We start from the raw sequence: 14233 nt of genomic DNA on the forward strand, positions 1-14233 counted from the left end.
TTGGTAGTTTGCTCCCGAAGCCGTGAAAATCGTCAAAGTTTCTTTCTGTTAAGATGTCTGACAGCCTATCTTACGGATCATGATTTGAGTTCATATCGTGAATGATCGAAACTGCTTATTGTAACAGACTCAGACTGTCGTCATTTCTTGGGGAAGCAATCGGTTTTGCATAGTTATTCGTGCGTTTTTTAAGTAAAATTCGTTCAAATTTAATGAAATCATTCGTGCATCCTGCTTTCGCATTTCGGGGAAAACTTTATCTGACGTAAGTGACGTTAGATCAATGACCTGACGTACGTACTTTTGACAGCCTAAATGATGACGAGAAATACTTTGTTTCCCGACTCACAACACCTCTAATAGTACGGTAATACTCTAAAGATTTCAATTTCCCACTCTAACATCTGCTTGGCTTTTGCACATGACATGCGCTCATGGTGCGAATCTGGTGCGAATCGGTCTCTTCTGAATCGTACGCTTGTTATTCTTTTCAAACAAAATGGCGGGTTTGGATCCAGATGAGACTGTTAGCAAGTTAGAAGAAATGGTGGGCATATAACGGTTTTTAAGGCGACAGCAAAGATATAATTACATGTATAAATCCATAGTCTTTATCTCTATTAGTACCATGATAATCAAGTGATGATTTCGTGAGAAAACGTTATAAATTTACAGTGTTACACAGTGATGTGGGGAGGGGGGCATTATGAAGTAGCTTGAAAAGAGTAACATTGCAAGTAAAATAGTACAAAATGTACCGTACATCGTTTGTAATTCCAGCCGTGTTAACGATTAATAATGACGTAAAATATGAATATCGCGAAATTTATACAGGCCACCGCAAGGAATATTTGCGATGAAAGAAAGTAGCAGAAACGAGTGTTATGCTTTCTGGATAAATCTTATAGTGACTGTAGGTTTGAAGAGATAGAGATGGTTTGACATTGTCTCCAACGCTCCTTTGGTCTGGTTTTTCTGGACCGGTCCAACAAGAAGAAAAAGGTTTTGTACCAGACCACCATACCTGTACCCCACCCCTAGCCTTTACCTTAACTATGTACATGCACATGAGAATCTATAAACCAGCCTATAGCAGAAGAACTCTGCTGAATAGCGTAACAGTGGGGTTTAAGCGCTGCCAAACTGACCACGCCAACGGCTCTAGAGCTTTTGGTGTTGTGGTTTGCACGTTGGATTTGTAATCTGCCGACCCGGATTCTATCCCCGGTGTTGGCATGTTTGTTTCTTTCTGTTCTTACTCGCCCCTCTGATTTCTTACATTGGTTCCCACACCGGCCCTGTAAGTAACAGGCTAGAAATGTGCCACACAGTGAGTAACACTAACAGGCTAGCGGATGTGCCACTGCCACACTGTGAGTAACAGGTTAGGATGTGCCACACAGGGATATCGATCTCGGAGATTCGAGGACGAATCTTGAAAAGAAAAGGGTAGTGTAACAGTGGGTTTTAAGCGATGCCAAACTGACCATGCCAACAGCTCATGAGCTTTTGGTGTTGTGGTTTGCACATTTGATTTGTAATCTATCGCCCCGGGTTCGATCCCGGGTGTCGGCATGTTTGTTTCTTTCTGTTCTTACTCGCCCCTCTGAATTCTTAAAATATTCTTGCACCCATCAATAGAGGAACAGCAACTATCAACCTGAAATATTGTACAGAAACAGAATGTATGCAAAAAGATCAGGACCATTCATTCGGCCAGGGTTAGGAATTTTCACCGGTTATTTTGCATTTCGTTTTCAGTTCAAGAAGACAGAGGACGACATTGAACGTGTTACCAGTCGACTGGAGGCAGACTTTGCTCTGGAGAAGTCTGAAGAACAGGATCAGGCAGCAGGCCTGGAAAATGTATGGCTGAGAATGTGTGTGATATGTTTGCATAACTCATTTTAACTGGTACACATTTGCCTGGGTACCATCCGGATAGTAGTTTGCTCCTACGTTCACTTCTGCTACCCGTCAGGAGACCTGCACATTCAAACCTTTTGGTGGTTACGTCAGTTATGGAGCAAATTAAGGAATGGACCCTTGTTCAATGACAACATGTATACAGGCCCTCCTGCAAGGGGATGGACTTTGAGGGGTAGGGCGTTGATTTGATTTGATTTATTGAAATTTCAGACTGTCATGTTTCGGATGTTGGAATACCTGTTTGAACGATCGCTCGAGCCCTTTCCTTACTTCGCTCATACGTAACCTTCGTGCCTTCGTCCAAAATTTGGACAATTCCAGATGTTAACGTGGTCAAGGATCCCAGACAGAACAGCAGAGAAGCGGCAGTATATAGTCTATAATGAATGTCAGAGCTAGAAGCGACTGTATATAGTGTATGATAAACGCTGGAGCGAACTAATTATATCCGCATAGTAGGTGAGTCGTGGCAAGTGATGTAGGGTGGTCCAGGGGCATCCACTTTCCATGGTGCAGAGTTGTAGAGAATCTTAAGTTAAAATGGTGCATTCTATGGTATCTTGGGGGGCAAAATTACTGTCACAATCTTCAACTGTGATCACAAGTGACCTAGTAGCATCCGTACTCCCCAGTCAATCAGAATTTTATGCTTGTCAGAGGATCTGCTCCCCAGTGTAAAGATGTCTAGTGTGTCCAATTCTTATTATTTCTAAAACATTCTTATTTACTTCTAGAACATTCTTATTATTTCTAGAACATGGCCGTCCAAAGACACTTAGAAGCATGCCTGGCTAAAAGCTTCATCCTATACACCATCTTAAGCTGTAACAGACATGCTTAAAGTACCGTAAATAGCTTTTACGTTCAATAGATTTTACAGGATGTAAAAGACTTTGATGGTAACAATCAATTGATTCCCTTTGAAGACTTGTGTGAGTGGATTAACAGCGCAAAGTTGCCAGATTGCCCCTTTGGCATTGTTTATTCCTAGCCTGTGTTCACAACAATCTCTCGCTGGCTTGGGGTAGTGACCACCTCCCTAGGGCAGCGGCAATTGTAGCGGCACGATTTTAGTCAGGCTATGGTGATTCCATATTCTTTATTTTTTAAATCTTGTTATGCAGGCAGCCAGGAGTCCATTTGCCTTCCTTTGATTTTTGAAGCATTATTTTCAGGAGTCATAACTTAATTGTTGGTCAGTAACTTGATTGTTGGTGGTCTCAATCTTGAAGAGATATGTGTCCCTGAATTATCTTCAAGCTGGTATTTGATTAAGCCTGTGCATGTGTTATACAATCTCTCGCTGGCTGGGGTTAAGAACCCCCTCCCAAAGGTTAAGGCCGCCAACTGTAGGGCCGGCCGCTAGAAGCACGATTTTGGTCAGGCTACTCATAGTAGTGTTTAACTGGCTTGATTTACATGTTTGTATATCTTGACTGTAGTGTTGCACCTTTGACCTGGTGAGTATCAGAAATAGAAAGTTGCACTAAATGCTGCAAAAAGAGCAACCTGAAGCCATGATGATATTGTGTGCATAACCCAGACGTCCTGGGCTGAAATCCATTGACAGCTTTCCTCACTTCACTCAGATAGAAATGAGAACCAAGCTTTGGTTAGAGCCATCTCTCAAATGTAGGACATTAAATAGAGATGCTGTGTTTGAGGAGAGCCACACATTGAGCATGTTAGATAAAAGAACCCACATTTGATAAAAAGAGTAGCTGTCCTTCCCATTGTAAGCGTTACAAAACCTACAGCCCTTTGGTCGCTTCTAGGGCCAAAAAAATGGTTCTGCCTGTGTTTATGTTTGTTCAGGTCCTGGTACTGGAAGTTCAGGTTTGGACCTGCACCTAAATACTGTACCTAAACAATCTTACAGGTAAAGGGACAGACTGTAATCCTAGCTTGGAGAATAATGATATCTTTAACAGAAATCTTAAATTTGACTGTCTTACCATCTCCTTGCCTTACAGTATGTAAAATTCCAATCTTTGTAAAACTTTGCTTACTTAATTTCATAACCTATCTTACAGGTACAGTGTACCAGTATGCACCCCTAGCTTGGAGACTACTATTAATGCCTTGTAGTATGCAAAATTCCATTTCCTTTGAAACATTCCTCACTTTAAAGTTTAATAGACAGTTTTATTTGCAAGTTCTTGCCTGAGGGCTAATTGCAACATGGAACATATTTATTATTTTTCTTTTCTTTTACATTGAATGTATAGTAAATGTACAGAAGAAAAAAAGACTTTGGTATAGATAACAATGGTGACAAGTGGAAACAAGTGACTATTCAAGCAATAATATGGACTGCTGAGAGCTACAATCTATAATTAAGCTTTTGGGAAATTTTTGTGGTTTTTTTTACCGCTCTTTCTCAATTTCAAGGGTGTGTGTGCTAATTTTAAGTCTGCTCATTGCCGATCTTAAATCAAGTTTAATCTAGTAACGTTAAACAATTTTTCATTGAGTATCCCTTCTTTAGTTTGATTCCTAACCCTTTTGCAGGATGTTCCTCAAGAAGTCTTGGTGCAGAGGTTAGGTGAGGTGAAGAAGGAGTACTCCTCCCTGGTGAGGGAGGCTGAGGAGGTGAGGAAGATGCAGGAGGAGATGTCTCTGTTCTTCCAGTCCCAACTCATGGAGGCCTGTCAGATGCTGCAGCAACTACAGACTACACCAGGCCCTCAGGTACACCAGTGGAATCTTCTTTGTTTCGCACAAGGCCAGGTTGATTTGATGATATGGATGACATCCTCCTTTTTCATTATGACTTCATTAATCATGTGGTTGCTGGTTAGTTTAATACCACTACACATGCTCATTTCCTGATCTTTTGTTGCACAATAGGAGGGAACAACAGAGGAACAGGAAAAACTACAACAAGAAGAGAATGACAGAAGAAAAGAAGAAGAGGAAGAAGGTGCAGTAGGAGGTGAACCTTTACAGGTCAGATATGTTGCACATTAGTCATACAACCACAAACTTCGGATGTTCTTTGGAGTTAGGATAAATGCGCATGAGTCATACAAATTTCATCTGTCTTGTTGTGGAAAATATTGACTTAAATCTTTGTCAATGGTCAATTCTGTCACAGCCTGTTTGGAAATTCTACAAGATAAAAATTGTATGACGGTCTACGATGAATATGACAGTACATTTTGCCCTTTCCTACGATCTCTTAGAGAAAATGTGTTTGATATGATAGTTCTAACTTCACATCATTGTGGTTTAGAGGTGTGACCAGCTCCATTTTCCTGTGTTGTGATGTGTAATAAAGTTGGTAGATTTTACTGATAAATGCTGTCTCATCGACAAACTTCAGATGTACATTTTTTCTAAAGGAATGTGTTGTAAAAGTGTGAATGTCTTCAATATCCCTAAAGTGAACCCCCTCTACAAAAACTAAGTATCCTATGATTAACTCATAAATGATCTTTCTGCTTGTTTTGAGTTTAAGTTCATATGTCGTTTTTTTGTAAAATTTAGGTATCTAAAACAGGTACAAGTTGTGATGATCGGCCACCAACCTGAGTCTGTAGACAGTCTATAGCTGATGTAGCAGGTAGGTGCAGCTCAGTACTTCTAAAATTTGATCATCAGACTAAAGTTAGAATAAGAATTATGTAGTAATGGTTTATTTATTTAAAAATTTGTACCATTACAGTCGCAGCCCGGCAACCGAATTGGCATTGTGATATTACGTTTAAGTATACGCTCTAAATCAATATGCAAGACAAGCAAATCTTTAAAATAGAAATACTTCTAAAATCAGCGTACTAGTAGTAGTAGGTACAAATATATACATAGTATCAACCAGTGAGTATATAGAAATATTAGTGACATATTAATGCTTGTTTAATTAGGACATAGATACATTAAATTTTGAACAGTTGGTTAGATAGACAAAGTTCAGAGATTTAAATGTGTGGAAAATGTTTAAATTTGTACTCTAAAGGCAATTAAGTTTCATTGCTCAATTCAACATTGTTGTTTATTTCACTCAATAGAATATCTCATTTTTCTTACATCTCAAGTTGTTTGGATAGAAACTATGCATGAGGCTTAGAAAGAATATGTAAAGGAAAAATATGTCAGCACTCAAACTAGGACAGTTTAATTGGGTTAATGTGTAGATGTAATTTCCCTCATTCTTCACCATCTGCATCACACAATTTCTCTTACAGATACAGGGAAATTATGCTGTTCATCACAACTAGTCAACAATGTTGTTTCATATACATGGGAAGAAGTGTTACTTCAGAAGTATGAGCTGAAAATAGGTAAAAAATTATCTCTGCCAGTGCAGCTCACTGAGGAGCTATTTTTCCATTCCACTGGACATGACAGAGAAAACAGAAGCTATGAACAGTTTTCACAGGTTCATTGTGCTGGGGAAATTCCCTATAGCTCTTTAATTTTTGACAAGTACAATAAACAGTGGACTCTGGCCAATTCTAGTAGCGTACATGTTGGTTGAGTGCTAACAGCTATGATTCGAACTCCCAACCTTATGGTCCAGAGGTAAGGTCGTTAACCAAGGGATTATGCACGCTACTCAAATGATAGACCAGCATACTTCTGAAAATAATGGACTGTATAGAATGTTATTGCTAGTCTCTACTAGAGTCCTTTGTATCGCTGAAATGCTTGAGAATATGGTAAAAATGGGCAAAACAGAATAGCATGTTGGAGGAATAAGCCGAATGTCGGGTTCCATGTTGGCATCCCTGATATCCTTATTACTATTTTTCAGCTACTCAAGGAGTCTGGTGTAATCAAGGACGTTGTATAAGAAGGATAGGAATATAGCATCCTTGGTATAATCTGTATTGTTCATTATTGCCTTTTGAACGGAGTACAGGCATATGGTTACAAAACTACAAAAAATAATTATTATTCATTCACCAATGGTTATCGAGGAATGGCCAAAGGGCACAGTTAGTGCTCATGTTCCTCAAAAATATCAATACAGATTTTTACAGAGGATATATTATGGTAACTTTTGGAGACCCAACCCACAATTTTGGGAAACTAAACACTGGGTGGTCTGTTTGAATGTCCCCATCTGGTATCGCTTTCTCCTTGTAGCACCATGGCATGTGAAAGGCCCTGGACAGCACCTTTGGAAGTGTCACTCCATCATCAAAGCTCAATGGATAGGTTGAGCTGTCATCAGTAAGTCCTGTAATACTGGGATTTAGGCCAAGACTGAACATGTTTCGTGTCAAGAACACGAAAACTTTGCTACAAGCTACAAATCAAAATGTCATACATGGTGTTAAAGATGGCTGAAGGTTAGCAACAAATAGTTGGCAGTGTCAAAAAATGTATCACTATTTGATTGAAAAACCATGTTAACTTGAATTACTTAAACCAGGACTATACTTCAAAAGAGATGACAAGTATGCACTTAAAGTGATAATAAGTAGCAAACTAAAGTTGCCATTGGTTCTGTGGTGTATACACAAGTGAAACAAATGTATAAAATGTACATACCTTTCCTATTTACTTGTTGAAGAATAAAAAGATATGATATGAAATATACTAAAGCACAATATACATTTGTTGTCACTTGGTTCATAGCTATATTTCTGCTTCTGTTATATATAGATGGAGAGTCAGGTAAGCCTTACTGCTCAAAATCCAATGAGTGTCATGTTTGAGGTTTTTTATGTTGTTTTTGCACCATGTCTTCCTCTTCTTTCATCCCTAACATATGAGGTCAATGACCTGCAGCTGGACCTGATGGCTGTAACCATGGTTACTGTAGCCTTCTCCACTGATTTCTATGAGCTCTGACATTTATTTCTTTTGTGGAGCACTGATTCGCGACTTTCAACATGGGAAAGTTCTGAAATGCTGGGGGACGGAGTTTTGCTGGCCCCATTTTAGGGGTCTGCGGAGGAGGCCATGTTTCTGGAGACGTAGCAGACTTCCTGTGTTGTTTGATTACATAATGTAGCAAGTGGCAGGGCAGTCTTCATATATGAATGGGGTATTTGGGGACCCGCATGACTGTTCTCACCAGGATAGGTAAGTAATTTCTACAATCCAAGCAGAGGTTCATCAGCTCCGGCTGTTTTGAGGCATGGTTTTAGGCGTTTTATTGGGCTTTTCATATTGTGTTTTCTTTATAAAGAAAACTGCACAAAGTAGACTTCCTATTTTGTGCTGTTTTCTTCATGTCTTCAGGGGGGACATAAAGAAAACAGCACAAGATAGAAAGCCCGATAAAAACAACTAAAACATGTCATGAGCCTCTGTTTACTTGGAGAGTTAGTAATTTCCATCTAGCTTTTATTGAATGGCGTTTCCGTTATCTAGGTCTTCACTGTGCTTAAGTAAAAGAATACAAAACAAATATTCCATAAACCACAGTATCCGTGTATTTCGTAAACCCTGCTTGGAAACGCCCAAGAGGGCGATGGGAAAACCAGATTTTCAACAAACTAAAAGAGCTGGGGGTCTCCAAAACCAACTGGAGGGAGTACGCTCAGAACTGATCAACCTGGCGTGAACTTTCCATGTCTGTAGCCGCTATGCATCAGACTATGATGCCTGCGAATGATTGATTGAGTATCGTTTTTGAGATGAAAATCTTACATCAAACCACGCTCAGTGAAAGATATTATCTCTTCTTTCACATGATTAGCTGTCACCTTTGTATGTTTAATTGTGGAAAGTGTTGGCGGTAAGCAAGAGCGTTGGCGTAAGACAAGAGAAATGTTGGCGTGTGAAAGATCTCGTATGAAAGCCGTTATAAGATTCCCTAACATGGTAAGATATTTACTCACGGCTTCAATTTGAATAAACGTGTTACCGCGTGAAACGTGTATGGCATTCTGGGGTATCAGAAAATGCAAAGTGAATTATAATTGGAAAGGTGAAACTGCTTGTGGAAAATGATTGGAAAGGTGAAGTACCCTGTGGAAATAATTGTAAATGTTAAGTATTGTACCTTTAGAAAAGTGAAGATGAGCTAGTCACGACCAAATCAAATGGCAAAGGGGAACAAAATATATGAAGACCTTTTCGTGGAGAGAGTCTATTCTACATACTAGTACATGACTAAACATATTGAGAGATATTCGGCCTTTTACAATTTTGTTAAGTTTTTTTTAAAAAACAAAGTCATCTCAGTGTAAGTCTCGAAAACGTTCTGTCTATTATTGAGACTTTCTGTGTAAAGCGGGTTATCTTACTGTAACGTCCCAGATTGCATACGCATTATGAGCTTGTGCCAGTTTTCCGTTCTGGTCACACTGACGTGCGACGCATATGCGTATGAAGTGCAGAAGAGCAGGTTGTTGGAAATCGCAGTATTCCAACTGAATTACATTGCAGAAACCACTGCACAATGATTAAAAATGCTGTTTCCCATTCACCGTAGAGTAAAAAGAAATGATCAATCGGTACATGTAAAGTTAAGCAAAAACCTTTCCTGCATAATCAATAACAAGATATACCAGAGACTTAAATACTTTAAGAGGTATGAAATCTTGGAATCCTTGTCCCTGCACTGCGCCACCAGACAGTAAGTATTAGCTACTTGTCTTTCCCAAAGTTGATAGTATTTCCAGTGCTTTCAAGAGTGAAATGCGCTGCCCCACTAGCGACCCTGGGTAGGCTAGAGAGTTTTACACCGCGGCCTTTCAACATCCAACAAGTTGTCGCGTGTTCTTTTCTTGTGAGTTACGACGTGAGGGGACTTTTTATGAACGTGTTTTAGGTCAAGGAGACTGAGATCTCTGCTTGTAGGAAGAGATGTAGAATTAGTAGAATATCTGCCACATAGCAATTACTCAAGCAACTGGAAACGGTCTGACGTTTCAGGTAGAATCCACTACCTGCGTCAGTGACACTAAAGAGATCTCGTTGGAAACCAGGTTTACATCCTATTGATGTGCAAAAGCTCTATTTGGAGAACTGCTTTTCATATCCTAACTATGAATCGATGATAGAATATCTGTATGAAATAATGAAGGAATATAGGAAAATATAAGGCACCGGCTCATGTTCATTGTTTTATGTGATTTTTGTAATATTTAGTACAACAGATCCTCGTATCTACTTGGACACAATGCTTTTTCTCGAGAATGAGTTGGTCTTCTCATCGCAATTTGGGTAACAGTTTCTGACGCCCATTGAAGAAAGAACTATTTCCGATACATTTTTTCATCATCTTCATCACTGCGTATCGCTCCTCATATCTGTTAAAACACAATAGCATACATACATACACATAGAATACAACACGGTGTATTCCGTATCACCCGAGGTACCAGCCCGACCGCTAGAAGGATCGCCCGAAGGCCGGAGGGTGATCCGACCCGCGGGAGGTCTGGGACCGAAGGTGATGCGGAATACACCGTGTTGTATTTTATTTATGTCATACCCACCTGAGAAAAGACATATTTCGATGCGAAATGCGCCAGAACTTGAGTTGAGAAATTGTTGTGTCCTCGAACAAAAGATTGTAACAACAGCAATTCTAACGTCCGAATCCGGTATTCGAATTTTCAACTGTGCCGTATTCGGCCCGTTCGAAATAGTTCGATTTACTCGAAGGAAGCCTATGTGATACAACTTTCGAACCTGTGTGATACGAAAAGTTATCACACGGTCCGGAACACCCGTATCGAACGTTTGCACGTCACAGGTATGATATAAAATATATTATTGTAACTTTGAAGGTATGTGATATGGTCAGTGGATGGTGGAACAAGCTGTTTTATATTCGTCTTAGGAACCATCTCAATGACAATGTCATAATGTGTACTATATTACCACCAGGTACCACCTTTGTATCTGTATGCCTGTACTTAGCCTGACAGGACATGAATGTACAATAAAGGCTATTGGTATTATTATCATTACCAATATCGTCAACATTCATGCCCTGTTTGGTCAGGAGACAAAGGTAGTGTAACCTGCACCTAAGGCCTTCGATACCAGGGACTTAACATGGTCTGACCATGATAGTTACTTGTCCAAGATGAACCCAAGGCCCTTGGTAACACTAGTGACTGGCACGTTTCTGCTGAAACAAATCAGCAACTTCTGACCCTTTCTCAAGGTCTTAAATCCCCACTGTCTGGATATAAATACTTCAGCCTATTTCCTTTGGCAAGATGGTTATATTTTCGGTGCCGTCTATGCTTTTGCGTTAATGGATAGCGTCGAGAAGTTGTGGATGGATCTTTGTGGAACGATGCTTGGTAAGGACAAAGCAAAAGTTCGATAATCCGCCTCTTAGTGGCTTTCTGTAGAAGTGCAGCAGCAATTCTGGTTTTTGTATCTCATGTTTGAAAGTATATGATATGTCTGGTATACGTACATGGCGGAATGGACACAATAAAGGACAATTAGGGGGTTATGATCGCCATCATTAGCTTTAGACTTCCATATTGCTGTCGGCCTCTAATAAGAAAACTGTATTTTAAGTTAAAGTTTTCTTCATTTAATTTGTTGCTTTTCAATTTGGAAAGAAATTTAGTCACAAGAAAAATAATTTAGGTTAACATTGTGGTAATAGTAGTAACTGAAAATAAGTAAATGTAGCACACAGAATTTCAGTATGAAAACAATTCCCTTTATTCAGAATCAGAACAGTGGTGTCAAATCAAAGGAAGAGATCAATTGGAAAATCATGCCATGAAAAGCTGAAAACTTGACTACTGACCTTGTTTTTTTGTGTTATATAAGCCTCATATGCTCACCCCAGTCTTTTTGCAGAGTTTTATTTTTTTTCGACCGACCACTCCAATATTTTTCTTTAAAAATCCGAGAAGCAACAAATCAAATTGGTCTGGCCTTACCTTAAAAAGAAAAAGCTGGTGGGAGTCTTCAGCGGTGGCTATCATACAACTTTTAGGTAACTGAATTTGAAGTACAGCCTAAACCATTTCACCGACTGATGGATGACATGCTATTTACAAGAAAGAAAAATTGGGCCCTTGGTGTTTGCTTGATGAATGTAACTTTGAGGAATTAACTTGGCAGAGGATACACCGTTCTGTTAACTGCACTGATGAAAGACAGGGCCTGTATTGTGCTGATTGGTTCCCATGTGTAAGGATCTGATAATGTCGCCTGCGCTAACAGGTTTATACAGGTGCACTGACGATTACCTATCCTCTCATGCCGGGCCTGCCGATTGCATACATCAACGAACGGCCTTGGCATAGTCATGTTCGTCTTGCTGCATTTGCTCTAGCCAGCCGTCAGCCAATCAGCTATCCTCCTGCTGTTGTTGAGGAAAAGTTGTCAGTCAATCACATGAACACCTAGATACGTTTAATATAAGAGGCAGTGCAGTTGGCATCTATCTTGTTCCATTTGCTGCCTCCGATGTGCCCTAGCCTGGAGTGCAGCCTCGCCACATTCATGAAAAACGAGGTAATCATTTTGATACGTCGGTGTCGATGTGGTGTGTGCGCGTGTGTGTTTGAGCATAACGTCAGAAGCTCTGAATGGATTGTAATGATTTGGTTTGTGGGGAGGGGTTTGGCAGATGGGAAGACGAAGTTCAAGGTCTATTTTGGGCCCCACTGGTGTGTGATCTTGCTATTACAGCAAAACCTCCGTTTTTTTGTATCTTTTGCCCATGATGTGGTATGGTCCTGATATTTTGGTGGCAGATATCTTTTGATGTAAGGAAGGAGTTGTGTTGGTCTGGGCCTCCTAGTTATTTTGGTGGAGTAGCGATCGTAAGGGCGCGGTCACATAGGTCATGCGATCGTCACATGATCGCTAACTTTGGGTATTTTAGATGACAGCCATGTACGTGTCTTGCTCAATTCTCTTGGTACTCAAAAGGCTGTTTTGTATCCTTCTCTGTGGTTGGTTTTGTCACAGCCTGCTTGAAAACCTCAGTGGCATCAAAATCGTACGGCGATCGCACGACCTATTTGACCGCGCCCTAACTGGATTAAGAGGACTGTAGCTAACATGACTGGACTCCAGACATGTGTCTTAATGAGCGATATTCTAGTTGAGGTTTACGGAAAATCGTAAATTTGTACAATTTAGCTCGTCCGCATCTACAGGAAAAAAGAAAACTACACTCCTCGTAAAATCAATGAATCTACACATTACAAACAAGAGGACCTTATTCTATCGCCAAGCAAAATCAGTAGTAACTTTGGAAATAACCTATATCTGTATCTATACTAGCTAAATAGCCGGTATAACTGCCCTTCGGCGTAACACACACCAGCTTCGCAGGCACGCGGCGCGGCAGCAGCTAGTTATATTGCACCAGAGGACCTGTCACACCTACCTTTTGCACATCTACCTGCAAGTGTTCTTTAAAACTATCAAAAGAGGATGCCCCTACTGTGATTGTTGATAACAAATTCCAGTCTACGATAGTTCTGGGACAATACGAATTTTTGAACGCACATCTAATCTGCCTAGCACATCAACTAAATGCTCATGATCACATCCATGTGTACAAATATGAATTTTCCATGACCTAGTGCAGCCTTTCTTCATGGGATATTCAAGAAATTTTCGCATTGGTGTAATGTGTATGTATTCATGACCTCCTTATTATGAATTACATATGTCTGATGTACGCAACACTCTAGAGAAATGTGGCTATGCTTTCGTCTGGCAAAACGCCCAGTCAACAATCTCAAGTACACCTCAAATTATTTCATCGATCTATCAACGTTTAAAAGATTTATTTCCAGACCTTTCTATCTGAAATCCACAACGATAAAAGAGTTGCGACTGCAAAAAACAAACTACGAACATACAGACTATTAAAACAATATTATAAAGAAGAAGAATATCTGAAGATTGCCAATGTACGCCACAGGTCTACCATCACAAAACTAAGAATCAGTTGCCACAAATTACTAATCGAATCAGGAAGACATAACCACACTCCTCTAGAGCAAAGAATATGCCAATTTTGTAGTTTAGGGAAAGTAGAAGATGAAGTACATTTATGGATTGTCCTTTGTATGATAGCGATAGGAACATTTTATTTGACTATGTGTTAAGTAAATATCCCCACTTTAGACACTTGAACAGTAAAGAGAAATTTATATTCCTGACAGCTTTTGATAAACCAACTCTAACGAACCATACAGCTAGCTACATTTATGCAATTACCAAGAAGCGAGAGGAAGTCGAATGTCCTAGAATAGATTAGACGCACATCTGCATATATAGATGTGTATGATTGTTTCCATTGTTACATATATGTGATTCTTACCGTGTGACCTGTACTTAGCCCAGTGGGGCAAAAAGTAATAGTTAGATCATGGGAGTGGGCTGACTATGTAATAGA

The 14233-nt window shown here is 39.8% G+C and overlaps 1 protein-coding gene across 1 annotated transcript; it reads left to right on the top strand.

The window, feature by feature from the left end:
* Positions 1 to 446: 446 nt before the first annotated feature.
* On the top strand, positions 447 to 7489 carry LOC118424600 (golgin subfamily A member 6-like protein 22). Its single transcript, XM_035833238.1, has 6 exons — positions 447 to 547; positions 1762 to 1866; positions 4441 to 4620; positions 4780 to 4878; positions 5419 to 5494; positions 6117 to 7489. The coding sequence occupies exons 1-5, from the start codon at positions 500 to 502 to the stop codon at positions 5461 to 5463; spliced, it is 477 nt and encodes a 158-aa protein (XP_035689131.1). The 5' UTR covers positions 447 to 499; the 3' UTR covers positions 5464 to 5494; positions 6117 to 7489.
* The last annotated feature ends 6744 nt before the right edge of the window (positions 7490 to 14233 follow it).

The sequence above is a fragment of the Branchiostoma floridae genome, chromosome 10, assembly GCF_000003815.2.
Source record: "Branchiostoma floridae strain S238N-H82 chromosome 10, Bfl_VNyyK, whole genome shotgun sequence".
Lineage (NCBI taxonomy): Eukaryota > Metazoa > Chordata > Leptocardii > Amphioxiformes > Branchiostomatidae > Branchiostoma > Branchiostoma floridae.

Coding starts and splice junctions, on each gene's coding strand:
- LOC118424600 (XM_035833238.1), top strand. CDS start 500: ATGGCGGGTTTGGATCCAGATGAGACTGTTAGCAAGTTAGAAGAAATG. Junction 548..1,761: donor TTAGCAAGTTAGAAGAAATG/GTGGGCATATAA, acceptor TTTCGTTTTCAG/TTCAAGAAGACAGAGGACGA. Junction 4,879..5,418: donor TAGGAGGTGAACCTTTACAG/GTCAGATATGTT, acceptor TGTAAAATTTAG/GTATCTAAAACAGGTACAAG.